Source organism: Trichomycterus rosablanca, chromosome 2, assembly GCF_030014385.1.
Source record: "Trichomycterus rosablanca isolate fTriRos1 chromosome 2, fTriRos1.hap1, whole genome shotgun sequence".
Taxonomy (NCBI): domain Eukaryota; kingdom Metazoa; phylum Chordata; class Actinopteri; order Siluriformes; family Trichomycteridae; genus Trichomycterus; species Trichomycterus rosablanca.
In genome coordinates, this window is record NC_085989.1 from 36,497,449 (window position 1) to 36,511,955 (window position 14,507).

The window sequence follows — 14,507 nt, forward strand, 5'->3', positions numbered from 1 at the left end:
GAAAAGCATCTTGATGAAATGAGGATGAAGAGTACGTGGAAATGTGATAGATTTTCCCACTAATCACAGCACATTACATTCCCAAGTCTTTTAGCAGTGGAACTAAATCTTGTTCTGTGAGCTGTGGTGGCTCAAAATGTAATTATCAAGGTCCTACAGAGGTCAGTAGCTTAAAGATGCCTGAATTAGTACACCACAAATAATGTTTTTACTATTTAGTCAGTGCTTTGTGAGGTTTGATTAAGATCTGATATTTTTCACATTATTAGAATGCAGGCAAATATACAGTTGGTATGTTTGCAAACAGGCATCAACTACTGATCTCTGCTGCTAAATTACATCTGGTTTAAATGAGAACTGAATCAAGCAGGCTTTGTTAAAGAGACCCCTAGGACTTAATTTGTAATCCCCACCATAACTTACCTTCCGAATTTGTCCTTCCGGTTGAAGTCTGCCCCCATGTTGAGCAGCAGATTTAAACAGTCGAGATTTCTGTAGAGGAGAGAAAGGAAGGGAAAAATATGAATTTTAAAAGAATTGTAATAAGCGCTGGCTTATTTTTGGAGACTGGGGAGAAACACAGAGGTAAAATTGAAGTGCTGAAAATTGGGACAAATCAATCAAAGTATGGCATGCTGAGACCTACCCTCCTGCTGCGGCTGCATGTAAACATGTCCTGCCAAAGTCATCAGGAGCATCAATGTCAAAATCTGGACCAATAGAAGAAATACCAAAGTCACATAACATATACTGCTAAACAACAAGAGCTTGTAGAGTGTACAAATGTATCCAATTTTCACCTGGCAAGTATTAGACTCGAGTGTCTAATGTCTGCAGACTGTATCAGCTATTGTTGTTCCACTACTAATTGAGAGCTCAAAAGCAGCATCTAGCACTAAACATTCAGGCCTGGTCCTGGTCTGAATTGTATTAGGCTGGGATTATACTTTCTGTGTTACTATGCATGTGAGTGAATGCAGCTTTTTGTATGTAAAATCAGTATCCACTTAGGGACAGAACTAAGTCTCAACATCCTGATTATTGTTTTGTGTTTTATTATTTGTTTTGTGTCTTTGGATTTTAATGCCATGTTTAACACATTTGTCCTCATTTTTAAAGGGGCAAATAATAAAATATGTATGTGTCCTTTCAGCTAAGTAGTAACCGTATTCTTTTTTATTGTATTCTTTTTTAAATACAACTGCTGTTTGAAATTTAATACAGTCTTGCTGTGGAATTCATCTAGAGGTTTCTGTTTAAAAGGTTCTCATGAGTCAAATCAAATCAAACCTATTTAATGTACTATTTAATATAAACAAAATGCAATTATAAATATCTTATAATAATGTTTTCAATTAAACAGGTAAATCACATTCTGCATATGACAAAAAGAAAACTTCTGATTAATATAATATGCAATTTAAGTCATTTATAGTTCATGCTGCTGCTGATATCCCTGTGTTATCTTGCTACACTGCCATTAATACAGTGGGGCCAAAAAGTATTTAGTATTTGATTGTGCAAGTTCTCCTACTTAGAAAGATGAGAGAGGTCTGTAATTTTCATCATAGGTACACTTCAACTATGAGAGACAAAATGAGAAAAAAAAAATCCAGGAAATCACATTGTAGGATTTTTAAATAATTTATTTGTAAATTATGGTGGAAAATAAGTATTTGGTCACCCACAAACAAGCAAGATTTCTGGCTCTCACAGACCTGTAACTTCTTCTTTAAGAAGCTCTTCTGTCCTCCACTCGTTACGTGTATTAATGGCACCTGTTTGACCGTGTTATCTGTATAAAAGACACCTGTCCACAGCCTCAAACAGTCAGACTCCAAACTCAACCATGGCCAAGACCAAAGAGCTGTCGAAGGACACCAGGAAGAAAACTGTAGACCTGCACCAGGCTGGGAAGAGTGAATCTACAATAGGCAAGCAGGTTGGTGTGAATAAATCAACTGTGGGAGCAATTGTAAGAAAATGGAAGACATACAAGACCATTGATAATCTCCCTCGATCTGGGGCCCCACGCAAGATCTCATCCCGTGGGGTCAAAATGATCATGAGAACGGTGAGCAAAAATCCCAGAACTACACGGAGGGACCTGATGAATGACTTGCAGAGAGCTGGGACCAAAGTAACAAAGGCTACCATCAGTAACACACTACGCCGAGAGGGACTCAAATCCTGCAGTACATGTCCAGGCCCGTCTGATGTTTGCCAGAGAGCATATGGATGATCCAGAAGAGGATTGGGAGAATATCATGTGGTCAGATGAAACCAAAATGGAACTTTTTGGTAAAAACTCAACTCGTCGTCTTTGGAGGAAGAAGAAAAACCCAAGAACACCATACCTACTGTGAAGCATGGGGGTGGAAACATCATGCTTTGGGGCTGTTTTTCTGCAAAGGGGACAGGACGACTGATCCGTGTTAAGGGAAGAATGAACAGGGCCATGTATCATGAGATTTTAAGCCAAAACCTCCTTCCATCAGTGAGAGCATTGAAGATGGAACGTGGCTGGGTCTTCCAGCATGACAATGATCCCAAACACACCGCTCGGGCAACGAAGGAGTGGCTCCATAAAAAGCATTTCAAGGTCCTGGAGTGGCCTAGCCAGTCTCCAGACCTCAACCCCATAGAAAATTTGTGGAGTCCGTGTTGCCCAGCGACAGCTCCAAAACATCACTGCTCTAGAGGAGATCTGCATGGAGGAATGGGCCAAAATACCAGCTACAGTGTGTGCAAACATGGTGAAGACTTACAGGAAACGTTTGACCTCTGTCATTGCCAACAAAGGTCATGTTACAAAGTATTGAGTTGAACTTTTGTTATTGACCAAATACTTATTTTCCACCATAATTTCCAAATAAATTCTTTAAAAATCCTACAATGTGATTTCCTGAATTTTTTTTCCTCATTTTGTCTCTCATAGTTGAAGTGTACCTATGATGAAAATTACAGACCTCTGTCGTCTTTCTAAGTAGGAGAACCTGCACAATCAGTGGCTGACTAAATACTTTTTGGCCCCACTGTACAAGCAAGGATACTGCACTTAAAAAGTTGTAGACACTTGTAGATGTGCACAAGCAACTCGCTAAATGAACACAGTGAATTGAAGTCATTATCATTTGCATGTTCATTTAGGTAGTCAACAGGAAGTACAATACAGGGCAGTTTATCTTTGTGCTGTGAGGCGACAGTCGTACCCACCCAGCCACCGCGTCCCCTAAATCTCATTATGACATTAACAGCTACAGAATTTTTAATCCATACATGACTCCTTTTTATTGCCAATCATCTATAAAAAAAAAACCCATGTTTTTTTTTACAAATTTGGCATGTTTATGCTGGTTACTAGGCAGTCCAGTCATTTAGTGTGTTTCCTAATACTTATACATAATATGTTACTTAAGAAGTCATGTAGTTATTCAAAGCATAATATGCACTTTTTAATGGGAGAGACACAATACACAATACAATTGTGTTGCACTGGGTAGGTCTGACTCACCAGGTGACAGAAGTTTCCTGCAGCAGTCAGAAAAGCCACTTAGTGCAGCAAGGTGAAGGGGAAACATGCCATGGATACCTCGTCTAAAGGAAAGAGGTGAAAGGTCATTTATTACCAAGCATTTCTCCAGCAAAACAGCTCTGAATGACATTTAACATACTGGCTTGGTTTTTCATTAGCAACAGAACAAGCTACTGCCTACCAGAAAATAAAAATATCAGGCAACCTGTTCCATTTAAACAGAACAGCAAGACTTGAATAATAAAACAAAAAAAACAGGAAACAGTTTCAAATAAATCTGTTTGTTTTGAGTCTTAAAAATTTGTATAGAAAAATGTAATCCCAACAATTTAAACAATTTTATTATTATTTCATTGCTATACGTGTGATACTAAAGGAAAAGAGGTATAACAAATAATATATATACAGTGTATCACAGAAGTGAGTACACCCCTCACATTTCTGCAGATATTTAAGTATATCTTTTCATGGGACAACACTGACAAAATGACACTTTGACACAATGAAAAGTAGTCTGTGTGCAGCTTATATAACAGTGTAAATTTATTCTTCCCTCAAAATAACTCAATATACAGCCATTAATGTCTAAACCACTGGTAACAAAAGTGAGTACACCCCTTATTGAAAGTTCCTGAAGTGTCAATATTTTGTGTGGCCACCATTATTTCCCAGAACTGCCTTAACTCTCCTGGGCATGGAGTTTACCAGAGCTTCACAGGTTGCCACTGGAATGCTTTTCCACTCCTCCATGACGACATCACGAAGCTGGCGGATATTCGAGACTTTGCGCTCCTCCACCTTCCGCTTGAGGATGCCCCAAAGATGTTCTATTGGGTTTAGGTCTGGAGACATGCTTGGCCAGTCCATCACCTTTACCCTCAGCCTCTTCAATAAAGCAGTGGTCGTCTTAGAGGTGTGTTTGGGGTCATTATCATGCTGGAACACTGCCCTGCGACCCAGTTTCCGGAGGGAGGGGATCATGCTCTGCTTCAGTATTTCACAGTACATATTGGAGTTCATGTGTCCCTCAATGAAATGTAACTCCCCAACACCTGCTGCACTCATGCAGCCCCAGACCATGGCATTCCCACCACCATGCTTGACTGTAGGCATGACACACTTATCTTTGTACTCCTCACCTGATTGCCGCCACACATGCTTGAGACCATCTGAACCAAACAAATTAATCTTGGTCTCATCAGACCATAGGACATGGTTCCAGTAATCCATGTCCTTTGTTGACATGTCTTCAGCAAACTGTTTGCGGGCTTTCTTGTGTAGAGACTTCAGAAGAGGCTTCCTTCTGGGGTGACAGCCATGCAGACCAATTTGATGTAGTGTGCGGCGTATGGTCTGAGCACTGACAGGCTGACCCCCCACCTTTTCAATCTCTGCAGCAATGCTGACAGCACTCCTGCGCCTATCTTTCAAAGACAGCAGTTGGATGTGACGCTGAGCATGTGCACTCAGCTTCTTTGGACAACCAACGCGAGGTCTGTTCTGAGTGGATCCTGCTCTTTTAAAACGCTGGATGATCTTGGCCACTGTGCTGCAGCTCAGTTTCAGGGTGTTGGCAATCTTCTTGTAGCCTTGGCCATCTTCATGTAGCGCAACAATTCGTCTTTTAAGATCCTCAGAGAGTTATTTGCAATGAGGTGCCATGTTGGAACTTTCAGTGACCAGTATGAGAGAGTGTGAGAGCTGTACTACTAAATTGAACACACCTGCTCCCTATGCACACCTGAGACCTAGTAACACTAACAAATCACATGACATTTTGGAGGGAAAATGACAAGCAGTGCTCAATTTGGACATTTAGGGGTGTAATCTCTTAGGGGTGTACTCACTTTTGTTGCCGGTGGTTTAGACATTAATGGCTGTATATTGAGTTATTTTGAGGGAAGAATAAATTTACACTGTTATATAAGCTGCACACAGACTACTTTTCATTGTGTCAAAGTGTCATTTTGTCAGTGTTGTCCCATGAAAAGATATACTTAAATATCTGCAGAAATGTGAGGGGTGTACTCACTTTTGTGATACACTGTATATATATATATATATTATATAATAAACTGTTACGTTATTACGCTTGCCCACCCCTGCTGAGATCTGGGTTTGAATCTCAGCGTTGCTATTGGCCAGCTGGGTGTTTACACATACATGATTGGCTATGTCATAAGGGGTGGGGCTGGAGGCGATGGCTGAAGCCCTGCAAATGATTGGTGCTCTGGTTCCCTCCCACAAGTCCAAAGACATGCTGTCAGGCCAATTGGAGCTACTAAAATGGCCCAGAGTGCAAATGTATGAGTGAATGCGTCTGCTCTATGATGGATTGGCGATCTTGTCTAGGGTGTTTCCAACTTTTCTCCTTATGAATTGGACCCACTGTGACCCTGAACAGGATAAAGCAGTGGTAAAAGACAATAAATGAATGAATGTTTTTTATCAACTGTTAAAATAAATTGATCTATGTAGTGGGCAGTGGTAGCTCAGCTGTTAAGGTACTGGACTAGTAATCAGAAGCCGGCTAGCAGGCTGTCACTGTTGGGCCCTTGAGCAAGGCCCTTAACCCTAAATTGCTTGACTTGTAATCAGTCACATTTGTCTCTTTTGATAAAAGTTAAATGCCAAAATAAACAAGTAAAATGTTTTTAGTTTTGTTACATTGCCAATTTTTCCCATTGGTGCTATCATCAGTGCATCCTTTAACAGTCCTTCAGGAAAAGAAAAGCTTTGCCATGTCCATTCTAGTGTAGTGTTTTTTTTTACAACCTAATTCAGACACACTTCATACATCATGAGAAGTGTGACATACTTGACTCTGTTGGCACCGTTGCTGATTAGGGTGTTAATAAGGAGTTCATGGCCGTATCGGGCAGCTATGTGCAGAGGTGTATTTCCATTCTTATCTACCGAGTCTATATCAGCACCTGTTAACACACAAGGTACACAAGATACAAACCATGAACTTAGTGGAGCGGCCTGTAAAAATAATTTAACACTAATAAAAACTAGTAACCATACAAAGCAAGTAGGTTTATTAGGCAAATCCAGACTGACCGCTCTTAATAACAGCCTGGGATCTGGAGAACCTGCCGTGAATGGCAGCCATGTGAAGCGGTGTCTTTCCATCTTTACTCTGTCAAGCAGGTAAAACAAACATTTCAGTAGTTTAGCTTTACTCAAAAGTTTTCTATTAAAAGCACAGAATTATACCATCAACCATAACATTAAAACCACCTCCTTGTTTCTACACTCACTGTCCATTTTATCAGCTCCACTTACCATATAGAAACACTTTGTAGTTCTACAATTACTGACTGTGGTCCATCTGTTTCTCTGCATGCTTTGTTAGCCCCCTTTCATGCTGTTCTTCAATGGTCAGGACCCCCACAGGACCACCACAGAGCGGGTATTATTTAGGTGGTGGATTATTCTCAGCACTGCAGTGACACTGACATGGTGGTGGTGTGTTAGTGTGTGTTGTGCTGGTATGAGTGGATCAGACACAGCAGCGCTGCTGGAGTTTTTAAACACCTTACTGTCCCTGCTGGACTGAGAATAGTCCACCAACCAAAAATATATCCAGCCAACAGCGCCCCATGGGTAGTGTCCTGTGAACACTGATGAAGATCTCAAAAATGACCAACACAAACAGCAGCAATAGATGAGCGATCGTCTCTGACTTCACATCTACAAGGTGGACCAACTAGGTAGGAGTGTCTAATAGAGTGGACAGTGAGTTGACACGGTATTTAAAAACTCCAGCAGTGCTGCTGTGCCTGCTCTATGGTGGCCCTGTGGGGGTCTTGACCATTGAAGAACAGGGTGAAAGCAGGCTAAAAAAAAGGATGCAGAGAAACATTGACTACAGTCAGTAATTGTAGAACTACAAAGTGCTTCTATATGGCTTCTATAAGTGGAGCTGATAAAAGACAGTGAGTGTAGAAACAAGGAGGTGGTTTTAATGTTATGGCTGATCTGTGTATATAATGAATAAATAACCCTTGGCAGTAACAACATCAGAGCAACATAGCCCTTCTGTTGGTCTGTACCATATGCCATGGTCTTTGCTGTCCTCTGGCGTCAATGAGCTGACACCCAACACCCTGTAGGCAGTTTGTGGTTTGTCACTCCTCAGACATCTTTCGGTAGGCACTTACTAAAGATGCCCATGTGCACCCCTTGCTGTTTGGTTCATTAGATTAACTGAGGTAGTTTTCTTTTTTCCCCCAACATATGAGTCTAATTACCAAAAACAGCTTTACAACAGAGTACTCATGTTTTTACTAACAAAAGCAGGACTGCATAAATAGGGAAATCAAATGGCGTCGTTTTGGCCAGAAAAGCCTGAGCAGCTGGTAGCCTGCAGCTTCCATCCTTCACCTTCTGTTGTCACATATGTGGAAAGGTCTGTTCTCCAGGACTCTAATGCTTAATACTGCTCAGCTATAAACATATTTACAAATAAAGTCGAGCAGGGGTTCTGTTCTTTATAAGTAATGATTGACTTAGTATAAACAGAAGCATCAGAAAACAATATAAATGTGCTGGCAAACAAAAGGATTCCTGAAAGCTCATTCTCCTGAGCCAGCTGAAACATTCTGGGTACTGTGTGAGTCAACCACTTTTAAATAATCAACTTCGGTGAATGTTAAAAGAAAGCACACAGCTCTATTCACGTAGGCAAATGGAATTACAAAAAAGTTTATCAATTTAATTGACAAAGTGTAAATGCTAGGCTTATAACTGGATTAGTTCACTGGAATGTGAAATGAGCAAACAAAAAAGAAGTGATCATTTAATCATTGCAAATTATTACAATATTAAAGGAACACAAAAAAATCTGTGTGAAAAGGGCAAGTTCAAAAACCAATATTGAATGCTTATATTTTCCGCTGTGATAACCACATAGACACTGAACCACTTCAGAAAACCATGGTGCTAAAACTTCACTATGCAAAGTTGAAGCTATACATCAACAACATCCAGAAAAACCACTGACTGGGTTCAAATTTACCTGTGATAGATGGTGTGTTTTAGACCACTTGAAAGGTGGAATCATCAGAGCACAGCACACAAAGTCCACCACAGCATTTTATTTAAACTGGTGCTCATGCAAATTACCCTATTATGCATGTCCCCCAGGACTGGACAGGAAGGAGTTGTACCATACTTCCTATTGCATCATCAGGATTCAAACTCACATCAATTTGTGCTTCATGCTTTTTGAATTTTATAAACATTTCTTCAATTCAAAGGTATTAACTCACCTTTATGTTGACATCTGCTCCATTGCCCACAAGCAGTTCCAAGCACAGCGCCCCCTGGCGGGACGCAGCAGTAAAGTGCAGCGCTGCAAAGCCCTTTTCGTTCACCTGGTTGACGTTAGCACCTGATTCTATTAGCTCGTTCACCACCACATCCTGACCGTTGTAACATGCCACGTGCAGTGGAGTGTTTCCGTATGCATTAGGCTCATTGATCTAAAAAACATTTTCATATTGTAAATAAATTACTGATTATAAAGCTGCTATTACTTATAAAAGTTAATACAAGCTCAGTTTATATACAGTAGTTCATTTTGGGTTACTAAAGTTGCTTTTATCAGCTTTTTTTGAGGGGAAAAATGCTGTATTGAGACCTAAAACGCATTTATAATGATACCATAACTAACCCACACCCTGATCCGACCACAAAGAGAACAACATACCAGCACTTATGTGTTTGCTTCACATTCACCAGGGTGCAATGTCAGAAAGCAATATCATATGTTTAATGTACAGGAATATTTTTACTTCATCACTGATCTTTTCAGGCTGCAAATATTCAGCAAAACTTTCCTTCCTGAAGCTTTACATTCTAATACAAGGTTTGTTTATTGGGATTTTAATGTCATGTTTTGCACTTTGGTTACATTTAATCACAGGAACGGTAGTTACTCATCACACAAGGTTCATCAGTTCACAAGTTTAATATCAAACATGGACAATTTTGTATCTCCAATTCACCTCACTGCATGTCTTTGGACTGTGGAAGGACACTGGAGCACCCAGAGTAAACCCATGCAGACATGGGAAGAACATGCAAACTCCACACAGAAAGGACCCGGACCGCCCCACCTGGGGATCAAACCCAGGACCTTCTTGCTGTGAGGCGACAGTGCTACCCATTTAGCCAACCTGCCACCTCCTATCTAAAGCTTTACATTTTAATTCAAGGTAAACAAAAGTCTAGAAAAGCAGATCACAAGGAGCAGGACCTATTACAGCAACAAAAACAGCTGCACAAATGAGTCATATAGGGTTAATTGTTATTAAACAGCATCAGTCAAAAGGAACTGATAAAAACATATAATGACACTTTGGTTACATTCATGACAGGAACAGTAGTTACTCATTACACAAGGTTCATCAGTTCTCAAGGTTATATTGAACAGTCATGGACAATTTAGTGTCTCCAATTCACCTCACTTGCATGTCTTTGGACTGTGGGAGGAAACCGGAGCACCCGGAGGAAACCCACGCAGACACGGGGAGAACATGCAAACTCCACACAGAAAGGACCCGGACTGCACCAACTAGAGATCGAAACCAGGACCTTCTTGCTGTGAGGCGACAGTGCTACCCACTTAGCCACCGTGCCGCCCAGAATGTACATTAAATCCCACTACAAAACCATTTATGTCTAGTATTACAGCATGATGAGAAGGTTAAAGTCTAATTAATATCAACTTCTCCGTTAACATAGTGCATTAAGTTTCAGTTTCTGTTACTTTTTCTTTAACACAAGTTTATATTTTTTGCCTGTAAACCAAATACACTTTGATCTTTTCATTTCATTAGCTGTTATTTAACACTTAAAATGTCTTCATTCATTAATTTACCTGTTTTTATGTTAGAGATTTTTCATTTCCTGGTACACAGTAATGGATCTGCTAATGTCTGTGTTGTGGCCTATTTACAGGCTCCCAGCAATAGACCCATTTAAAAAGAGTGTCATTTGATTAAAAGGTTTAGGGAGAACATGCTTTAATAGTTTAAACCCAAAAAGGTAAAATGAGATCATGGCACTATAAACACTTAAATGTTAATACAAGCGCAGTTTGTATATACAGCGGTTCCTTGAAACTCGACGTCAGTTGGTTCTTGGAGCGGCGTTGAGTTTTAAGGTATTTTTTCCCATAAGCATGTTTGGGAAACCTGTTATTGTGTTTCATGGTCCCGTGGAACTGCATATATTTTAGGCTAATGTAAAATAATGGGGTTGTTTTTGACATAAGTTTAATATAAAAAAAAAACACTGAAATACAATTAAAAAAAGTTAAAAATCAATAAAAAAATGCAATAAGATGTTGCATTTCTGACTTTGAATAGATATTATAAACATTTGAATAGCAATTGTATTCTGAATTTCACTGTTCAAATATTAACTCAAGCATGTAAGCCACTAAAAACAAAGCATGTTATTGTACTAAGTGACCATGCCGAAATAAAGACACAACATTTTTGAACAGCACATGTTCTCTGAATTTTCCCTCTTTATCTCCCAATCTAGTCATTTCTGATTCCAGACTGTGAACTGGCTGCCACTTGCACAACCCCCGTTCTGAGCATTGAGAGCCAAGATTCCACACACCCCCTCCGACATGTGTCCATTCTGTGGCCGCTTTATAATCACCTGCCAATGTTGGGTTCCCACACAGCGTGGCTCTTGGTGCACAATATGGCTCTAAGCTCAATGTGACTCTTGCCGAACATTACGCCCCCTTCCCCACTACTTGCACAGGCACTCGCACCAGTCTTTACAATCACGTATCACAGCAGCACCCTCCCTCCCTCCCTCAAACAAGGCCAACTGTGTTTGTGTGGATGTCTGGACAGGTTGGTGGCTATGCTGAGATTCAAACCGTACACAGTGTGCTACCCAGGCACCCTAACAGTACGTTTGTAACAAATCTGCCCTGAGAATAAGTACCTGCAGCAGCTAGATTAAAATGATTATTATGACAAATGGGAACAAACTTACATCCACACCCAAATCCAGCAGGTACTTCACCACACTGATCATCCCGCTGGAGGCTGCAGCGTGGAGCGGTGTGTACCCCTTCTTATCCTTGCACAGCACCTCAGCACCATGAGCTACCAACAACCTCACCACCTCCATATGACCTGAGAAAGAACACAAAGAACAACAGAAAGAAACACCAAGAACAAAAGGGTAAGAACAGTCAAGAAGCACAGGGAAAAAAAACAAAGGACAGCAGAAAACAAAGGAAGGCATCTTTTATAGAGACTGCCACTGGCTGATACAAACCATCCCAGCATAACTGAATCCTCATTAGTTTCTCTGTTAGCTGGAACCTGAACTGCCTACGCATGCAGACTTTGTGCCACAAGACATTAAGCTGACAATGAAGCAGATCTGATTCAGAGCAGACAGGCTAATACTTACCCATATACGCCGCCCAATGAATAGCTCTCCGGTCCTTCTTATCAAACGCATTAATGTTAGCTCCTCTGGACAGCAGGAGCCTCACCATCTACAACAGTTAATGCAGGCCCATCAACCTAAATCAAAGTTTACTGACACATAAACAGTATTTAATAAACTCAAATTACTTGGCAGTGCTTTGGGTAGAAGCTGCTCTGATTTAAGGTGATACATTAGCATGTACATTAGGGCATCCCATCCACAATCCTCTCCACAAATGGCCAATGTGACTACATGTTTAAATACCAGCCAAGAATCAGCTATGCCTGACGTCATCTTTTTAATCAATTGGTCTTGGAGCAGCTTCGCATAAGTGTTGGCAGTTGTAGCCTAGTGGTTAAGGTACTGGACTAGTAATCAAAAGGTCACTAGTTCAAGCCCCACCACTGCCAGGTTGTCATTGTTGGGCCCTTGAGCAAGGCCCATAACCCTCAATTGGTTAGACAGTATACTGTCACAGCTAAATGCAGAAAATGTAAATGTGTTGGCTGGAAAGGTGCAAAGAACACGACCATTGGACTCAGAGTAGTTAAGTGTTGTATGAAGTAATAAATTCTGCCACTAAACTTTCACTGAGCAACTTCATTTTATTTTGTAAATATGAACACATTTAGAGTTAGATGCCAGCAACACACTCCAAAAAAGTTGGGGCAGAGACGTGTTAACCCCTGTGTTCCATCACCATTCCTATTAATTAATTAATATTAGACTTTTTAATGATTTGGGAACTGAGGACAGAGTTTTGTATTTTTGTCCATTCTTGTTTAATACGAGACTTCAGCTGCTCAACAATCTGTGTCGACTGATTCTCAGCTTCATTCTACACTGTACATTTTGAATGCAAGGCAGGCCAATCAAGCACACTCATTCTGTGTCGACGAAGCCACACTGTTGTAGCATGTACAAAATGATTCCTGGCATCGTCTTGCTGATATAATCATGGCCTTCCCTGGAAAAATCGTTGCCCTCATGGCAGCATGTGTCTCTCTTAAAATCCCTAAATATGGCTTAGTGTCAATAGTACCTTTACACATATGAAAGTCACTGATGAACTGATGGGCAACCATACCATAACAAATGTTGGCTCTTGCACCTTTTAATGATAACTGGATGATTTTTTGTGTTTGAAAGAGACAAATCATTTGTATACAGTACATAATATTATTAAAAGACAAAATAAAATATTGAGAAGTATCTGTGTATAAAGGGCAAGGCTGAAAACCATAATTGAATAAATGTAGTTTTAGATCTCTTAGATGGCACTGCATTAAAATCTGACATGCTTCTGTACTTGATATGACCACATGGGTTCTCCACATAAAACTGTGTCAGTAATCCTTTATCTAATTATAACAGGTCAGTTTCTGATCACAAGACAACACTACACTGACAATGAGGTCAAAAAACATTAGCATGACCACTGCCATATCAGTCTCACTGCTGTGCTCAGATTGCAGCACAATCTAAATCTGGTCAGTAAAAGTTTGATAGGAATTGAATGTATGTTTAATTGTGTATAATAATAGATGGGTTGTTGAATTCAATGTTATTAAGGGTTATTAAGTCATTAAAAGTATATGTACAAAGTGCAATGATGTGAGAATCATAAGAGTGTTAATTATAGTTCATTATAATTGGCAGTCAGTTTTTACTATAAAATGTAATATATTATAAACATTATTATTCTGTGGACAGTGACCTCAAGGTGGCCGCTGAAGGCAGCATGGTGCAGCGCAGTACGTCCTGCACGGTCTGACACATTCACATTGCTGAGTAAAGGGACGAGAGCCTCAGCACAGCGCACTGCTTTGTTCGACGCAGCCACGTGCAGCGGTGTCTGCCAGTTCTTATCCCGTGCATTCACGTCAGCTGAGTGTTTCAACAGCACCTGAACCGCCTCCTACGCATGCACATACAGAGAGAGAGCACAAAGTGTGTAAACAACAATGTGTAAAGGTTATTTGCATCTGTGTGTGGGTATTTGTATAATGTAACATGATACCTCACTGCAGGAAGCAACAGCACGGTGAAGAGGGGTAAGCCACTTATTATCTTTGGCATTTACTCTCGCTCCTGTTAAGGAATTAGGGAGAAAAAGAGACAGATTACTGTCACATTGTTGTCCAACCTTACAGTTACAGTATATTGTTTGATTATTGCAACTCGAAACTCAGAAAAATAATTGCATCATGACAGCACAAGCCTCTTAATGCCCATTTACAAAAGGGCCTCCCATGATCCTCTGGGAGCACGTGTATAGATGAAAATAGTACAGCAGCACCTGCTGGTCTTTATCAATAGCTTATAAAAGAATCAACAGGATCTTGACCTTCCGCCTGCAAGCAAGCTCAGTCTTCCTGGGCTTATTCCAATGTACATACAGTTACTATCAAAATGATTCAACCCCCATTGCAAATCAGGTTTGTTAGCAAACTTTCAACTGTTTGCATTAAACCAATCAAAAAAGACCAATTTA

General features: G+C 40.3%; 1 protein-coding gene across 4 annotated transcripts in view; it reads right to left on the reverse strand.

Moving 5' to 3' along the window:
• Window positions 1–14,507, reverse strand: part of LOC134333150 (serine/threonine-protein phosphatase 6 regulatory ankyrin repeat subunit A) — a 56,100-nt gene that overhangs the window by 10,917 nt on the left and 30,676 nt on the right. For 2 of the 4 annotated variants that reach the window (XM_063015014.1, XM_063015006.1), the window contains exons 4-13: window positions 14,034–14,104; window positions 13,731–13,931; window positions 11,993–12,080; window positions 11,567–11,709; window positions 8,812–9,024; window positions 6,599–6,677; window positions 6,354–6,468; window positions 3,515–3,597; window positions 647–710; window positions 424–492 (exon numbers count right to left, since the gene is read on the reverse strand). In XM_063015014.1, the coding sequence (XP_062871084.1) occupies window positions 424–492; window positions 647–710; window positions 3,515–3,597; window positions 6,354–6,468; window positions 6,599–6,677; window positions 8,812–9,024; window positions 11,567–11,709; window positions 11,993–12,080; window positions 13,731–13,931; window positions 14,034–14,104 (1,126 nt within the window). Of the gene's footprint in view, window positions 1–423; window positions 550–646; window positions 711–1,782; window positions 1,926–3,514; window positions 3,598–6,353; window positions 6,469–6,598; window positions 6,678–8,811; window positions 9,025–11,566; window positions 11,710–11,992; window positions 12,081–13,730; window positions 13,932–14,033; window positions 14,105–14,507 lie in introns of those variants that run through there. The other 2 variants (XM_063015028.1, XM_063015020.1) reach the window with 2 other exon arrangements.